This window comes from Ovis canadensis, chromosome 11, assembly GCF_042477335.2.
Source record: "Ovis canadensis isolate MfBH-ARS-UI-01 breed Bighorn chromosome 11, ARS-UI_OviCan_v2, whole genome shotgun sequence".
Classification (NCBI taxonomy): domain Eukaryota; kingdom Metazoa; phylum Chordata; class Mammalia; order Artiodactyla; family Bovidae; genus Ovis; species Ovis canadensis.
The window spans coordinates 46,449,424-46,463,343 of record NC_091255.1 but is presented as its reverse complement, the minus strand read 5'-3'; the positions used below and the strand labels follow the sequence as shown (position 1 = coordinate 46,463,343).

The 13,920-nt window shown below is 44.4% G+C and overlaps 1 protein-coding gene across 1 annotated transcript in view; it reads right to left on the bottom strand.

The window, feature by feature from the left end:
• The window catches only part of SKAP1 (src kinase associated phosphoprotein 1), a 296,817-nt gene extending 291,638 nt beyond the window's left edge, over positions 1-5,179 (bottom strand). The window contains exon 1 of the mRNA XM_069603684.1: positions 4,684-5,179. Coding sequence (XP_069459785.1) covers positions 4,684-4,732 — 49 coding nt within the window. The 5' untranslated portion in view covers positions 4,733-5,179. The remainder of the gene's footprint in view (positions 1-4,683) is intronic.
• Between the last annotated feature and the right edge of the window lie 8,741 nt (positions 5,180-13,920).

Genomic DNA, 13,920 nt, shown 5'->3' with positions numbered 1-13,920 from the left:
CACAAATGAAGGGCTCACACAGCCAAAAAAAAAAAAATTAGTTAAAAAAAAAGAAAGAAATGGAAGTAGGGTCACATACATTTCAGAATTTAGCCAAACAATACCGCCATTTATCCAGAAGACAACCCAGTATTAAAAAATTAAGCAAAAAAGACTATGAGCAGCCAATGTATAAGTCGCAACGTGCAGACCTAAAGTTTGGGTACCATGTTCATCAAGAGAGACCTTTATATTTTCTCTTACACATATCTTAATTCCAATGAACTTAATTATCTACTGTTTCTAGAGCATCGGGGATACTGATACACTGAGAACAGTACAAAGTGATAGGCCTGGTCTAACTGTAGGAAACAATGACAAAAAATTAAAATATAAAACAGACACATTCACAAAGCAGTCCAGTGGCAATTATGGCAAAAAAATCTCTAAATAACTTAATATATCTCTATACAGTATGATAATTGATATACACTGTAACAATTCAGACTTAAAGTGTTCAGAGGAGGTTGTCTTGAATGCAGACTGGTTGAGGAAGTGTGAGAAGTTTCTATAGAATCCGAGAAAAAATTCGATCACAACTGTTTATAATAAAAATAATGCTTAAAGAGAACATCTTCAGCTATCCAGCACAACTCACTCCTGCGAGTTCCACAGAGTTGGAATTTTACCATATTGAAAAAGATTTTATGGTTGGCTACATCAACCAGTACAAAACTGGAGAACAACCTGGAATGAAATGATTAATGACTTCTTTCCAAGGAAGTTTAAAACAAGTAACTATAGGCATGTCAGAATCAGCATTAATGCAACAATTGCTACTAAATGCAGCTGAATTGTGGATGTTATTTTGGCTCTAATCCATGTTTGAGCAGGATTTAGGTACCTTGTAGATACTTATTACCTATTAAACTCAGTAAGCACCATTCCATCACACAGAACAAATTATGAACTAAAGAAATATTTATTCTATTTCCTTTACAGCTGCCTCTTGTGCTGCTGACTTCAAAAGAGATACTAGAAAGACAAGGAAGAAACTGATTATGTTTGTATCTGTGGAACAAAGACTATGCAAACTGTCAGCACGCCATTGTTTCTGTTTCCAGTGTGGTTATCATAGCACAAAAACAAAATGATAACTTCTACTCCTGAAGCCTGATTATTTGAAAATAGACCTGAATATTTCTTCCTCTTTCAATAAGGCAGTAAATGTCCTTCACTTTACTTATCTATAAGGCACTTAATTGCTGAAATGGACTAGTTACTATTTCTATATGAGAGCCTGACAGAATCTGAGGAAGATGGTTCCTGAGTTACTCTAGAAATCTCTCACTGCTTTAATATTTGCCCAAAATCCAAGAAAGCACTAAAAAAAAAAAAAAAAAAATGGGGGGGATCCCCACCTTCCGCATATCTCTAGTACTAAAAACAAAAAAGCATAATCACAATACTGGTTAATGGTCCTTTGGAACTCTGACCTCTCCAAGCTTCTATTTGTCCTTTGTTCCTTTTCCTTTTAAATAACCTTACTGGTTGTTTTATCCTGATTACAAAAGTAATACATGGTCATTGTCACGGTTCAAACAACATGAAGATGTATGAAATAAAATAACCTCTCTCTCCCCAACCTTCTCTTTCCCCTCCCTAGAGAACCAATTTGGGAGCTTGGTGTATATTCTTTCTTACTCTTTCTTAGGCTTACACAAATATTATGGGGTATTTTTTTTGGTGGGGTTGTTTTCAAACAAAAATGGTATGTTATTTATACTGGTATGTTATTTATACTATTTATATTGCTTTTTAGTCTCAAAAATATGTTGTCAACACTTCCTAAGACAATATATAAAGATCCACCTCACCCTTTTTAACGGTTACAAAATATTCCATAAGATGGATGATTCCACAAGATATCATCGCCTGACTTCTCCCAACTCATGGCCACTTACTATGCATCCTGATACATATACTTCAGGCTTCCCAGGTGACTCAGAATCCACCTGCCAATGCAGGAGAAGCAGGTTTGATCCCTGAGTCAGGAAGATCCCCGGGAGAAGGAAATGGCAACCCACTCCAGTATTCTGGAGTCTGATGAGCTATACAGTCCATAGAGTTGAACACAACTTAGCGACTAAAACAAACAAACAAAAATATATACTTCATGTTCTTTACTTTCATTAACATAGATTCCTAGGAGTGGAGTTTCTTGGTCAAATGTTTAAAATTTTATCCTTAAAATTAATTTTAGACCTTCAGCGTTTCTGTTCCCTTCTTCAATATGCAAAATCTGGCATAAACCTTTCATAATGCTTTGCATATCTTATTTTTCAAAGCACAAACATTATGTCAAAAAACGCCCCTGTCATTTATGCTCTTGTAGTTATAAATAAATAAATGCTAAAGTTATGGCTGTGATGGCCAGCATTAAATCACGGTGCAAATGCTTATGGCTTGGTTTATGAAAGTAGTAATTCATTGTGGAAACTCCACCCCCACAGCCTGTGGCAGCATTGAAGTGGCAGCACTCTCACCCTATGACTCCCTCCACTGAGTGACAATATAGAGATCAGGACCTACATATTTTCTAATTGTCAGCAGTTAACCTTAAAAAGTGTGTGTGGGGGTGGGTGGGGGAAGACAAACAGCAACAGATGAAAAATTGATAGCCATTATGGGCTTCTAATATTTACAAACTATTTGTAGTCCAGTGAATAATTCTGTTGGTCTACAACAGAGAATGTGTTCCATAAAAAACAAAACCTACAACCAATATGTTGCTATGATTACACAAACCTTTCAAAAGTATATTCTTCAAACATTTTTCAATAGAATTATTGGTTGAATTCCACTTTCACATTTTTTTTCTCTACTTCAGATTCAGACTCTAATTACATACTTTAAAAAAAAGGGGGAGCCTTAAAGTAATACATTAACCAACATAGCTCCTTAGAATTTAATCTTGGATTGTTCTATATATTCCAAAGACCCAAGCACCAACACAGATTGTTAAGACACAGCAAGTTTGATACAGAAGTATGTGACATGCAATTAATCTCCATTCATACTCTGCTCTACTTGTCAGCAAACAAAGGTTCTGCTTTAGGAGGAGATCTGAAGACTTCAATTAAAAACAGTCAGCTAACAAGAAAATAATCTAAACTAAAGGAAGGTGGCAGGTGCAGAAATGAGTTGTTTACCAAAGTGTCAGTTTTGAACAATAAAGAACTGCACATCAAAAATGCTGAAGGAGTGGATGTCATTGTAAGCCTCTGAAAATAAAAAGGAATTTTCTATCAAGGCTGTAAACAAAATCTAAGTATAGTTTAACTAGTTTGTAAGACAGGTTTCCTCTCAACAAATGACAGATATCAATAAAAAGAATCTGTTTATATCTTTAACTGCAAGCAGAATGAAACTTTTTGCCACGGTTCCTTCTCTCCTGGAAACCAGACACAGTACAGACTCTCTTTATATTTGGAATTACTGAGCCAACAGCAGACGGAAAGGCTGGGTTCCTTCTAGACATCCAGATGATGCTCTTTTACCCCACAAATACTTCTCTATTCTGAAAATTTAGATTCACTCAGGTTGCAAGCAAAATAAATTTTGGAAACTTCATTTCATAAGAAACACGTAGTTGACAGCTTTTATGGAAGCAACCCAGAATGGAAACAGCGCTACAAACAGACTGAAAAGACTTGCCAAATATTTGATTAGGAGGCATTTATACCAAGATAACATGGTAATGGAGATATAAAACCAATTAAATTGAGAGAAACTGAAGAGAAAAAAACATACTGCTTGCCAAAACTATGACCTGCCGAAAACAGGCCATCTGTTAAGTATGTGTCAAAAATGTCACCTCAATACCAAAAGGCTTAATTCTGAGCAGTTTCCTCCTGGGACCCTTATGCAAACACAGATTCCAGGTCCCCATCCTTCCAGGAAGGTCGGTTACAGGAAAAGCAAATTATTAATACTTTTTCACCAGGAAAAGTGGGAGGCAAGCAGATCTTGCCCATTAGCAAAAAGTGTCTCTGGAGTGTTACAGCGGGATGTGTTGAGTGTTAGTGAGTATGGCCTTAACTCTTACAAGGACTGATGGGCTCTACGGTTTGAGGGTGAACACACCGCAATGGGGCACTTCTAGAAAGGGAAGAGATGTAACACTGGGATCCGACCCGGGGCAAGAGGGAGTCTGTGGGCGGGTGAAGGGGGCCTGAGGTCTGGGTGTCCAGGCCTTGGCCGACAGGAGCCCATGAGCCCTAACAGCCCCGTGAGACCGTGGGGAGCTCTAAGCACGAAGGTCAGGGCTGGAGAGAGGCCAGCGCGTAACCCACAGACGCAGGGCGTCCTGAAGAGAAAGGGACAGGCTGAAGGCCAGCCGCGGCGGCCCGGGGACCTTGAACCCGGCCAGAACTTGCTGAGAAGCCGGGAGGCTAAGTGGGAGGTGGAGACGCCTTGAGGGAAAAGAAAATGTGTTACTAGGAGTGAAAGGGACCCCTGAGCGAGGGGTGAACAGCTGGCTCTGCAGAGTCAGGACTCCGGCAGCAGCCTCGAGGTTCTAGAAGGCGGGAGGGAGCCGACGGGGAAGGCCGGCCTTGGGAGCCGCTGGCGTCTCGGCTGCTGCCGGCTCGGCACGTGCGACTCCCGGCGGGCTCGGCGGCGCCCGGGCCAGCGGGGCGTTACCTTCCAGGAGCCAACGGATCTCCTCGGGGAGGGCGGCGGCGGCCTGCATGTGGCGGGCGGCGGGAGAGGGCCGGGCGGGCGGACTGGCGGGCGGGCGGGCGGCTGCGGCGGCACCTGGCCCTCAGTCGCCGGCGCCGCGGGGCCGAGCCGCAGGGCGGGGCGCGCTCAGGAAGCGGCGCGCGGCGGGCGGGGCGCCTGGGCGGCGGCGACACCTGTGCGCGGGGCCCGCGCCCCTACGCCCGCGCCCCAGGGAGGAGGTGCCCGCCCCGCGGCCCCCATTCCCTGTCAGAACAAAGACGCGACGCGACTCCAGGCACCTCGCCTCCGGGCGCTCCCCATTCTAAGCTCGGGACCGCGGGCCTCGCCGGCAGGTGGAGAAGCCACCGTGGGGCCGAGATGAGGCGCGAGGAGGTGGAATCCGAGGACAGGGTCAGTCCCCGCCAAGCCGGGCCGCAGTCATTCCCGACTCAGTTCGCGAGTCCAAGCCCGGAAAACCAGGGCAGAACCGTTGGTCAGGCAAACCAGGACTGTTCGAGGGAATGATCATAAGTCCCAATAAATAATCTCAAGTCACCAACTTCAGGGAGACTCAAAGCAGACCCTCTGCAATGGAAACACGGAGGCAAAGTATCCCTTCCTTCCCTAAGGCTAAAAGGATGAGAGGAAAAAGAAGCGGTAACCCAGAGAGAAAGCTAAAGGAGAGGAGCATCCAGCCCTTTCCCTGTAAGAGTTTAAAAGGGAGGAAAGTGAAGGACAAGATAACAGAAGTGGGCTTCCTTCTCATTCAGAGTATGTAGGTGTCAGGTGTCCTAGCTGTGATATCCTGTGATATTGCACAATTTTACCTGGGGAAACAGGACCACTCTGGATTATTTATCACAACTTCTGTGAATCCACAGTTATCTTAAGTTGTTGTTGTTGTTGTTGTTGTTTTAAGTATAGGGCAAGTGTCATGAAAAAAGTATAAAGTGCCATGGGGTGATACAAGGAGGGAGATGAATATAAGAAAAGGAGGGAAAATGTGTGTGCGGTGTAATGGTGCATGTGGCATTTGAGATGGCTCTGAAGACACCACACTTTGAAGGGGCAAGGGCGCAGGTGGAAGGACCAGAGTAAACAAAGATGGAAAAGCCTTCTCCTGCTTCAGGGCAGTTTCTGGCTGGTGTAGGGAAATAGTTGTCAAGAAAAAGTAAAGTTCTACTGTGAGGGAACTTGAAAGGGTGAGGATTCTGAACTCATTTGAGTGGACATTGGGAGCCACAGACAAATTTTGAGATGGGGAGTGAGCTAACCTGAGCCCCTGCACATCTCACTTCACCTCTATCAGTTTCCTTCTTTGTAAAAAATAGTTTCTATTATCAGATTCTATGTACACTAGAATATGTGGAAAGGATTGGGAGTAGTAAGAGAAAGGAAACAGAGAAGATGGGTGAAGTGCCTTTTACAGTAACCTCAGGGGAAATAATGACAGAACCGTGGATGTGGAGATGGGGGCAAGGAGAAACTGTTCAGAGGACTCTTGGAAGCAGTTTCTGCCTCCAGGCATAGCTTCCCCTCCAGAGATACAGTTTCAAGTTTGGGGGCTTGATCCTTTAAGGGGTCCAGTGTCTTTGAGCCATCTATACATCTAAGTACTGCAACCTGAAGAGGAACGATGCCTTGGTTTCAGGGTCGCATGACTCACCTACCAGTTCCAGTAATTGGGGTGAAAGTATAGGGGACAGAGGCTGGCTAGAATCTCTGGGGAATCTGGCCCCTGTTACAAGGCATCCTTGCCCTGGGAAAGTTAACATGGGCAGGCTGCCTCCTTCAGGCTCCAGAGTAAGACCAGTTCCCCACTGGGGCATTTTTCCCACACTCACTGCTCCTTCTATAAAATTGTAGCTGCTCTGGAATCATTTTTGAGTACTTATGTGTTAAAAGGCAACGGAGCTCTGTGTACTACAGTTGCAATTTTTCTTAAATCTAAAAGATTAAAAAAACAGCACAGTCCCTCCTATATGTAACCCCAGCACTTTGCCTTGCTTTCCTCTCAACAGTGGGAGGAAATTTGACAACCTCCCTCCCTTCTTCAAGGGTATTTGTCAAATGCTGAAATAGGCTACAAGTTAAAGGGTTGTTTGATAAAAAGCAATAAACCCTAGTAATTGCACATCCTATCAGGACTCACTGCCTGTCATAGCTTACTTATACCAAGGGAAGCAGCAGAAACTCAAGGCAAAGATATTCTACATCCATTCTGGGTGCAGAGAGATGGAGTAGAGGGAGGTGCACAGTTGGGTAGCGTGCAGTGAGTGGCAGATTCCAATACACCATTGTCATGTTGCATCAAGGTTCCTCATTGCAGACAGAAACCCGCCTCCACACATGAATGCAGCCCCTCCTTAATCATCTGAGGACCCTGGTTCAACAGTCAGCCTCACTCCTAATGACATTCTGTTAAATGGACAAATTCCTTTGAAGCCTTGTCCTTCTTGGAAATCCAATTTTGCAGGAAGCCAAATCTGATTGGGGGTAGCCATGGAAACCACACTGAGGAGTCTTCGAGGAGGTGGAGAGAGGCAAGGCAAAATGTGATAGTCAAGAGTCTTTTACTGCTCTGTCGGAAATATCAAAGGGATCTGGAGAGGTTGGCAGCAGACGAGTCGCTGCCCGGGTCCTGTTTGTGTGGCTGGGTACCATGTGGCTGTCATGGAAGTAAGCAGCCAGCTGTCTCTACACACAGGCAGGGGGATGGAGCAGAATACACAAGTCCCAGGTCTGTCTGCCTCCCTCTTCTTCCCCTCCCCCAAACCCAATTCCAGCAAGATCCTAGCATCCCTTTCTTAGCTATCTCTCCTGTAATGGCTAACAACAAAAGAATGACAAGGTTAAAATACAAGGCCCTCACAGATAAGAGGTTCTTTGGAGCAAAGGCCATGAAATTCATCTGAAATTCCTTGTAATTAGATAAGATAAGGGTATCTGAAGAGATGCAGAGCAGCTGAAATGGACTCCATAGCACAACACGCAGAAAGTCTACCACCTGGTCCACAGGGGCCCCTCTCTCACTGTTAGCAGACAGAAGACATGGAAAACAGGGCCCATGCTGGCCTCTCGGCTGCTTGGAGATGCCATCTACATGTTCTCGTGCCAGGTGGGCACTCACTAAATATGCATCCATGGGGTGTTCGGAGGGTTCAGTCAGGAAGAAACAAAAGCATCTGGCACCTAGAATGGCATGGGGCGGAAACAACTGCAAGCAAAGCAAGAGCTGGCTGGCACTGCTCAGCCCCAGGTGAAATGGGTAGGGAGAGGAGACTGCAGAGGGCAGCTCTTGGGCTTTATTCCGAGTTGGTTATTGATCCCTGGATGCTGGGTCACGACATGCGGCCGAGCTGACGTCTGCCCTGTGAATGTGCGGCCGCTGCATCTCAGCCCCTCGGTCCCAACCCCATCAACCGGGTTTATTGACTCTTTTATTGACGATGCTGGGGCCTAATGAGGACAAGAGCTACACACTTCATTAAGGACCGTGGAAAGAGAGATGATGCATCCAGCTGGTGCCAAGAACCAGGCTCACGGCATGCTTGGCAAGACCCTGGAAACCAAGCCTCACGGCACCCTTGAGGCAGAGGAGCTGGACACAGATGCTTGCTTGGGCACTTCGCTTGGTGGCCTTAAGATACAGGGTTTTCACAGCTTGCCAGAAGCCTTATTTTTACCAATTAGCTAACCTTTCGATTTAGGAGCGTCCTGCTATGCACATGATGCACTTCGATGGTCTCCCCGCTCACACTTCCAGATTCTTTGCACTAATACAACAAAATAAACAGGTTCTCATATCGTATCAGGGAACATTTCCAAAACAGGTTCTCAGTGAGGCCCAGGCTCAGAACAGAATGAGAGACTATTAAAACTCAAGAATTTTCAAGGTGATTCAAATTTAAGATGAGGAACTGACCTAGTGCTCTGCCCAGGGCCACCCCACTCACCAGAGGCTGTGCTGATACTAAAATCCTGGTTCTCTAGTGCTGGTCCAAAGCTCCTGTACAACTGAACACCTGAGATGGATAATTATAGTCCAGGGATTACTGAGCAGCTCTGTGAAACCATCATAGTTGGTCCCCCTCCATCTGAATGGTAACATTTCTCTCTTTGTCCTTTATATTTCTATCTCTCCCTTTATTCTGTTTCTCTGTATTTCTCAATCAGTTTTTTTTTTTAATCTTCTTTGCCTATCCCTTAGACTACATTAGACATCCCCCATGGTTACTGCTGAGCTGAACAGAGGCCCTAAAGACCAGAGGTTGCTGACTCTGACATTCTCTTGCTTTGATTGGTTCTCTTGGGAATCTGAAGTGGCGGTGGGGTGGGGGGGCATACAAAAAGTGTCAGCTGTAGCAGATGAGGCTGTGCACTGTCTGAGTAGGATGTGCAGGCAGTCTGTGGGGTTAATCTGCATGAGAAGCAGGTGGGACCAAAGCTAATTTAATAGGCTAGATATATGCCGTCATGATAACTTTGAAAAACTATGGAAGGAGTAACCCTTTCTTTTAGGAGTGATTAAGGAAATTAAAGATTAATAATAGAAGGAAAGCAACCTTACAAAGGTTGAACTGATCTTTTCATTTGTTATTTCAAAAAGCAAAAGTTTAAGCTTTGTAAGCCCCTTCCTTTATTTCTGCCCTTTCTTCTCTCTCAATTCACTACAGGTTTTAGAATTCAGGGTAGGGGCAGGAGGGATTCAAGGTGAGAGAAGAGGCTGTTACCTGGAATCTGAGAGAAATAACCTGCATGGCACAGGTTGACAGGTGCACACTAAGAGGAACTGATGTAATCTAGCCAGACTCAACAATATTCACAAATACCAACAGACATACTACCTGGACACCAGCAATGGCTGATTATTCCATTGCAAGAATCTGGGTGAAAATACCCTTCCCTTAGTGGACATCTTGTGTGTAATGACCTTTGGGTCCCCCAAATAAATTCTTTCCTTTCCTTCAGAATTGTGTCAGTGTCCATTTTGATGTTTTCCTTTCTAGATGTGTATTCTTAAACACCCTTGTCCTAAATGTCCTAAAGATCCTTGGACTTCTGACGCTTCCAACAGCATTTTCTACCAGTGTAAACCATGCTCTTTCATATACAAGACAGTACTCGCAGTCCTTGTACTGATTTTTAGACTTTATTTTTTCTGATCTTCTAAAGGGTGGATTGTTCCTCCTCTTTTCACAGAATTCCTGATCCCCACTCTCCTACCACCTTCTAGATCTTCACTCTCACAGTCTTTTTCATCTTCAGCTTTTCCCTCTGTCTGCTAACATCCTTGGTCTCCTCCATCCTAAAAACAAACAAAACACACAAATAAAACCTTCCTTCAACCCTGAGGCCTTCTCCAATTTCATCTTCTTCCTTTCCCTCATCAAATCTCATGTCTTTGCCTGTCTGTCTTTGCACAGTGAAGCGACTCTCTCAAGGGCATCAGTGCCCTCTTTCCTTTTCACCTCTGCTCTGTCTTTACCAACTTATGTTTGCAGCCTTGGGTGGCATTGGCCTCTTACTCTTGCTTTGGGCATCCAGCTCCCTTGGCATTGCCCTATTCTGGTCTTCTTCCTATCTTTCCTATTGTTTCTCTGCCTCTTTCTTTGGCTCTCTTCATTTCACCTTCTAGTCACAGGTATTCACCAAAGTTTCACACTGGCCTTTTCCCATTTCCTCTCCTTGCTGTCTGAGTCCCCAGGGTTTCATTTTCCCACTGCTCCAACTTTCTCCTTTATGTAGATGACTCTTCTAATCGATATCTCTGTTCCCCATTTCCACCTGGATATCTGAACAGTTTGACCAATTTATTTCCTGTCCCCTTAGTCCTTGTAATGGCAACAAAGTTCAGTGAAAGTTTTATGAGCTTAAAAAAAAAGTGAGTCCCAATTCTGGCTCAGTCACCTACCAGCTCTAAGCCTCTGGACAGAGCTCTATGAGTCTCAGTTTCTTCATCTGTAGATTGGGTATCATACTCCCCACCTTACAGGGTAATTACAAAGCTTAAATAAGATGGAATCTATAAGCAGTATATGTTATATGCTCAATAAACTGTAACCATTATAAAGACACTGCTGTTGTCCAGTAATCCAAACTCAAAATGTAGGACTCATCTTGGACCCTTCCTCACCCCCATTCCAAATATCCACCAATCTGGCCAATCTTACCTGCTCACAATGGCTTTTGAATCCTGAGTGTCACCACTGGTTTGGGTTCTCATTATCTCTGTTGAGAAGTGATACTGAAATGGCTTTTGATCCTCAGTATCCCTCAATATCCAATATCCCCATTATTATATGCTACTCGGCATCCATGTTGCAGAATACGTATCCCAAAGCTCAATCCTGACCCCACCTAAAAGGTGATAGAGCATAGTGGCCCTAAAGTCAGACTGTCCTTTGTTCATATCTGCTACTTGCCTACTATGACCTTAGGCAAACTACCTGTCCTCTCCATACCTCGATTTCCTCATCTGTACAGTGGTAACACTATTAGCACTTTCAAGGTTGCTATGAGGATTCAAAGAGCTCATATATATTGTGTTTATAACACCTGCAACATGGTAGGTGATTCACATATGGTAGCAATTATTATCATTTCTGCATTCATTCCCTGCGACAACTAGCCCTGGGAGGTGCTTGATGCCTGAATCATCCATAATCTCTCATTCAAACCTCCTTGCTCACTAAAGATATATTGGAGGAGAGACTGGCCAAGATATGGGTGCCATTGGTCTCCAAGGATGAGTTTTTCCTCTGTGAAGCTAACTTACCTTTAAAGAGATGAAAAGAGTGGCCTTGGCTTCCTTGGCACCAGGCTGTAATGAAGTGGAATAATCAGCAGGCAGATTCTCCCTGCCCACCTCCAAAGATTTCTTCCCTGCCCTGTCTATTCTAGAATACTTGCAGTGCTTCCAAGTCGCATGGAAAACATTCATCTGAAGGCATGAGATATTAACTCCTCTTTTCACTCGCTGTGGCAGAAGTCAAATTATCACTATAAATACAGACCCCAGAAAGAATCAATCAGAAGGCAGATGACATCCCAGGAGTTGGTAGCCTCTTTAGTCTGGAGGCTGCAGGATTGAGCTCTACCGAAAGTAGGGGTGGGATGGGGGGCATGGTGATGACAGGAAGGGGTGACAGACTAGGGATGAAACAAGCAAAAAAGAAAACTGAAAAAAGAAGAAAGCGAATGAGAAACTGGGTGAAAAAATAAATTGAGAAATAGAAAATATAGGAGAAAATAAAGAGATTCCCATAATCTGGAAGATTAGAAATTAAATCAAATAGATCTAGTCCATTTCCCTAGTGGTAATTTCAGGTTATACTATGTTCCACCGCCAAGGACATTGAGAAACTTCAGAAAGTGGCTGTAAATTCCCAAAGAAAAGCTCCTTTTGGAAAGTCAAGCCATTATTATCTGCTGCTGTACTTTTTAGCATATGCACTATCAACACAATGACACGTCTTATTGAGTACTATGTGATATTCCACATCGTGAGACTATTGATGCAGAATTTCCTTTCTCAGAGTTCAATATTCCAATCAAAGCCTGTTGCATCAAATCACTGAGGCCATCCACTTAATGACAACTTGTAAGATGCATATTGCAGAATATTCATGTTCATTTTATGCTCACAGTGCTTAAAATCTCCTCTAAACAGCCTCTGCTCCCAGTCTATTAAGGTGCTGGTGTTATCTACACTCCATTCAATGGTGTGGAAATAATTGTCTTGAGACTAAAGAAAAAATTGATGGTCACAAGCCGAGTCAGCACTTGTGTTCTTTTCTTACTCTGTTGAATCAGGTGTTATTTACCTCTTCCAACACCTGGGACTCCTGATAAGTCATTCCCCTGATAGCTTTTTCCAGGACAGTGCTGTGGGGTCTTTGGAAGAAGCAGGGATCCTTCATAAATGGTATTGTTATCAGCACAATTCACACAGCTACCAGATGTACAAAATCGAAACCACCAAGGGCATTCAGGCACAGGGGCCTCCCCCAGCTCCATCTGGCCGCTCTGAAATGTGCTCATGACTTGGAAGTTATTAGAGAGAGAAGGGCTTTACTCAGCACGGGGGTGGTGAGGAGATGCTTGCATTCTGACAAAGTCGGGTGCTTTTTGGTTCCCGCATGTCTGCTATACCAAAACCACCGTATCAGAGTCCCAGAGCCCCCCTCCCTGCAAACCTGGCTCTATTAAAAAGGCCTGCCTGGTACAGACAGGTTGACCCTTCTCTCCATCTCTTATCTGTGGGATGAAGCACCAGGACTCGGGCTGGTGAAGGAGAGCAACTGCTCCTGGCAGCTGATAGTTCGGCAATGGGGCCTGTGACTTTGCCTTTAAATATCAACGACACACACAGACAACACACTGGCAGCATGAGAGGTTTCCATGGTGACAGAATGCAGGCCATGACCTCTGTAAATGTAATCAGAGCACTGGGATTGGTGTGTGAGACAGGTTTAATTTCTCCTCCTGTGGAAGCTCTGTGGTCTGGGCCATACATAGGCTTCATACATTGACAGACAACCTGTTATCTTCACCAGGGCAGCTCTGCAGATGGCAACCCCCACTGCTCCAGAGCTGCTTCCTCCAGTCTGAGCAGGCTGCAGGATGTGAAAGGTCACTAGGGGCTGAAACAGCAGACACATTAATACCTGGCATCCCTGTCCAGTGTCCTCAGGAGGTGCAACTGTCCCTTTTACGGGAAGCAGCTGTGGCATGGTCCAATGAGAGCCAGATTAAGGACTTGGAAGATTGGTGGACGTTTTCACCTCTGCTCTGCCACCAACAGTGTGACCTTGGTCAAGTTATTTAACCTCCAACTTTCAACATCTTCCCCCAGGGAGAAAATGCTTGGGTAAAAGAGTTCTGAGTGTTTCCAAAGTCCCCAGGAGAAGATGGTACCTACTTACACTTAACAGGGGAGAATTCTACAATCTCCAATGGAATCCTGCCCCAAGAAGTAAGTTTTCCATCTTACTAGTGCTAGTTACTAAGACTTCAAACCCTGATTCTATAGTTGAAAACAGATAATGTGGGGATTACCACTGGAGAGCCTCAGCAGGACTTTCTCACCTCTATCCTGATTTGGAGACAAATACATGCCATGCATGCTCAATCGTGTCCAACTCTTTGTGATCCCATGGACTGTAGACTGCCAGGCTCCTCTGTCCATGGAATTTTCCAGGAAAGAATACTGGAGTG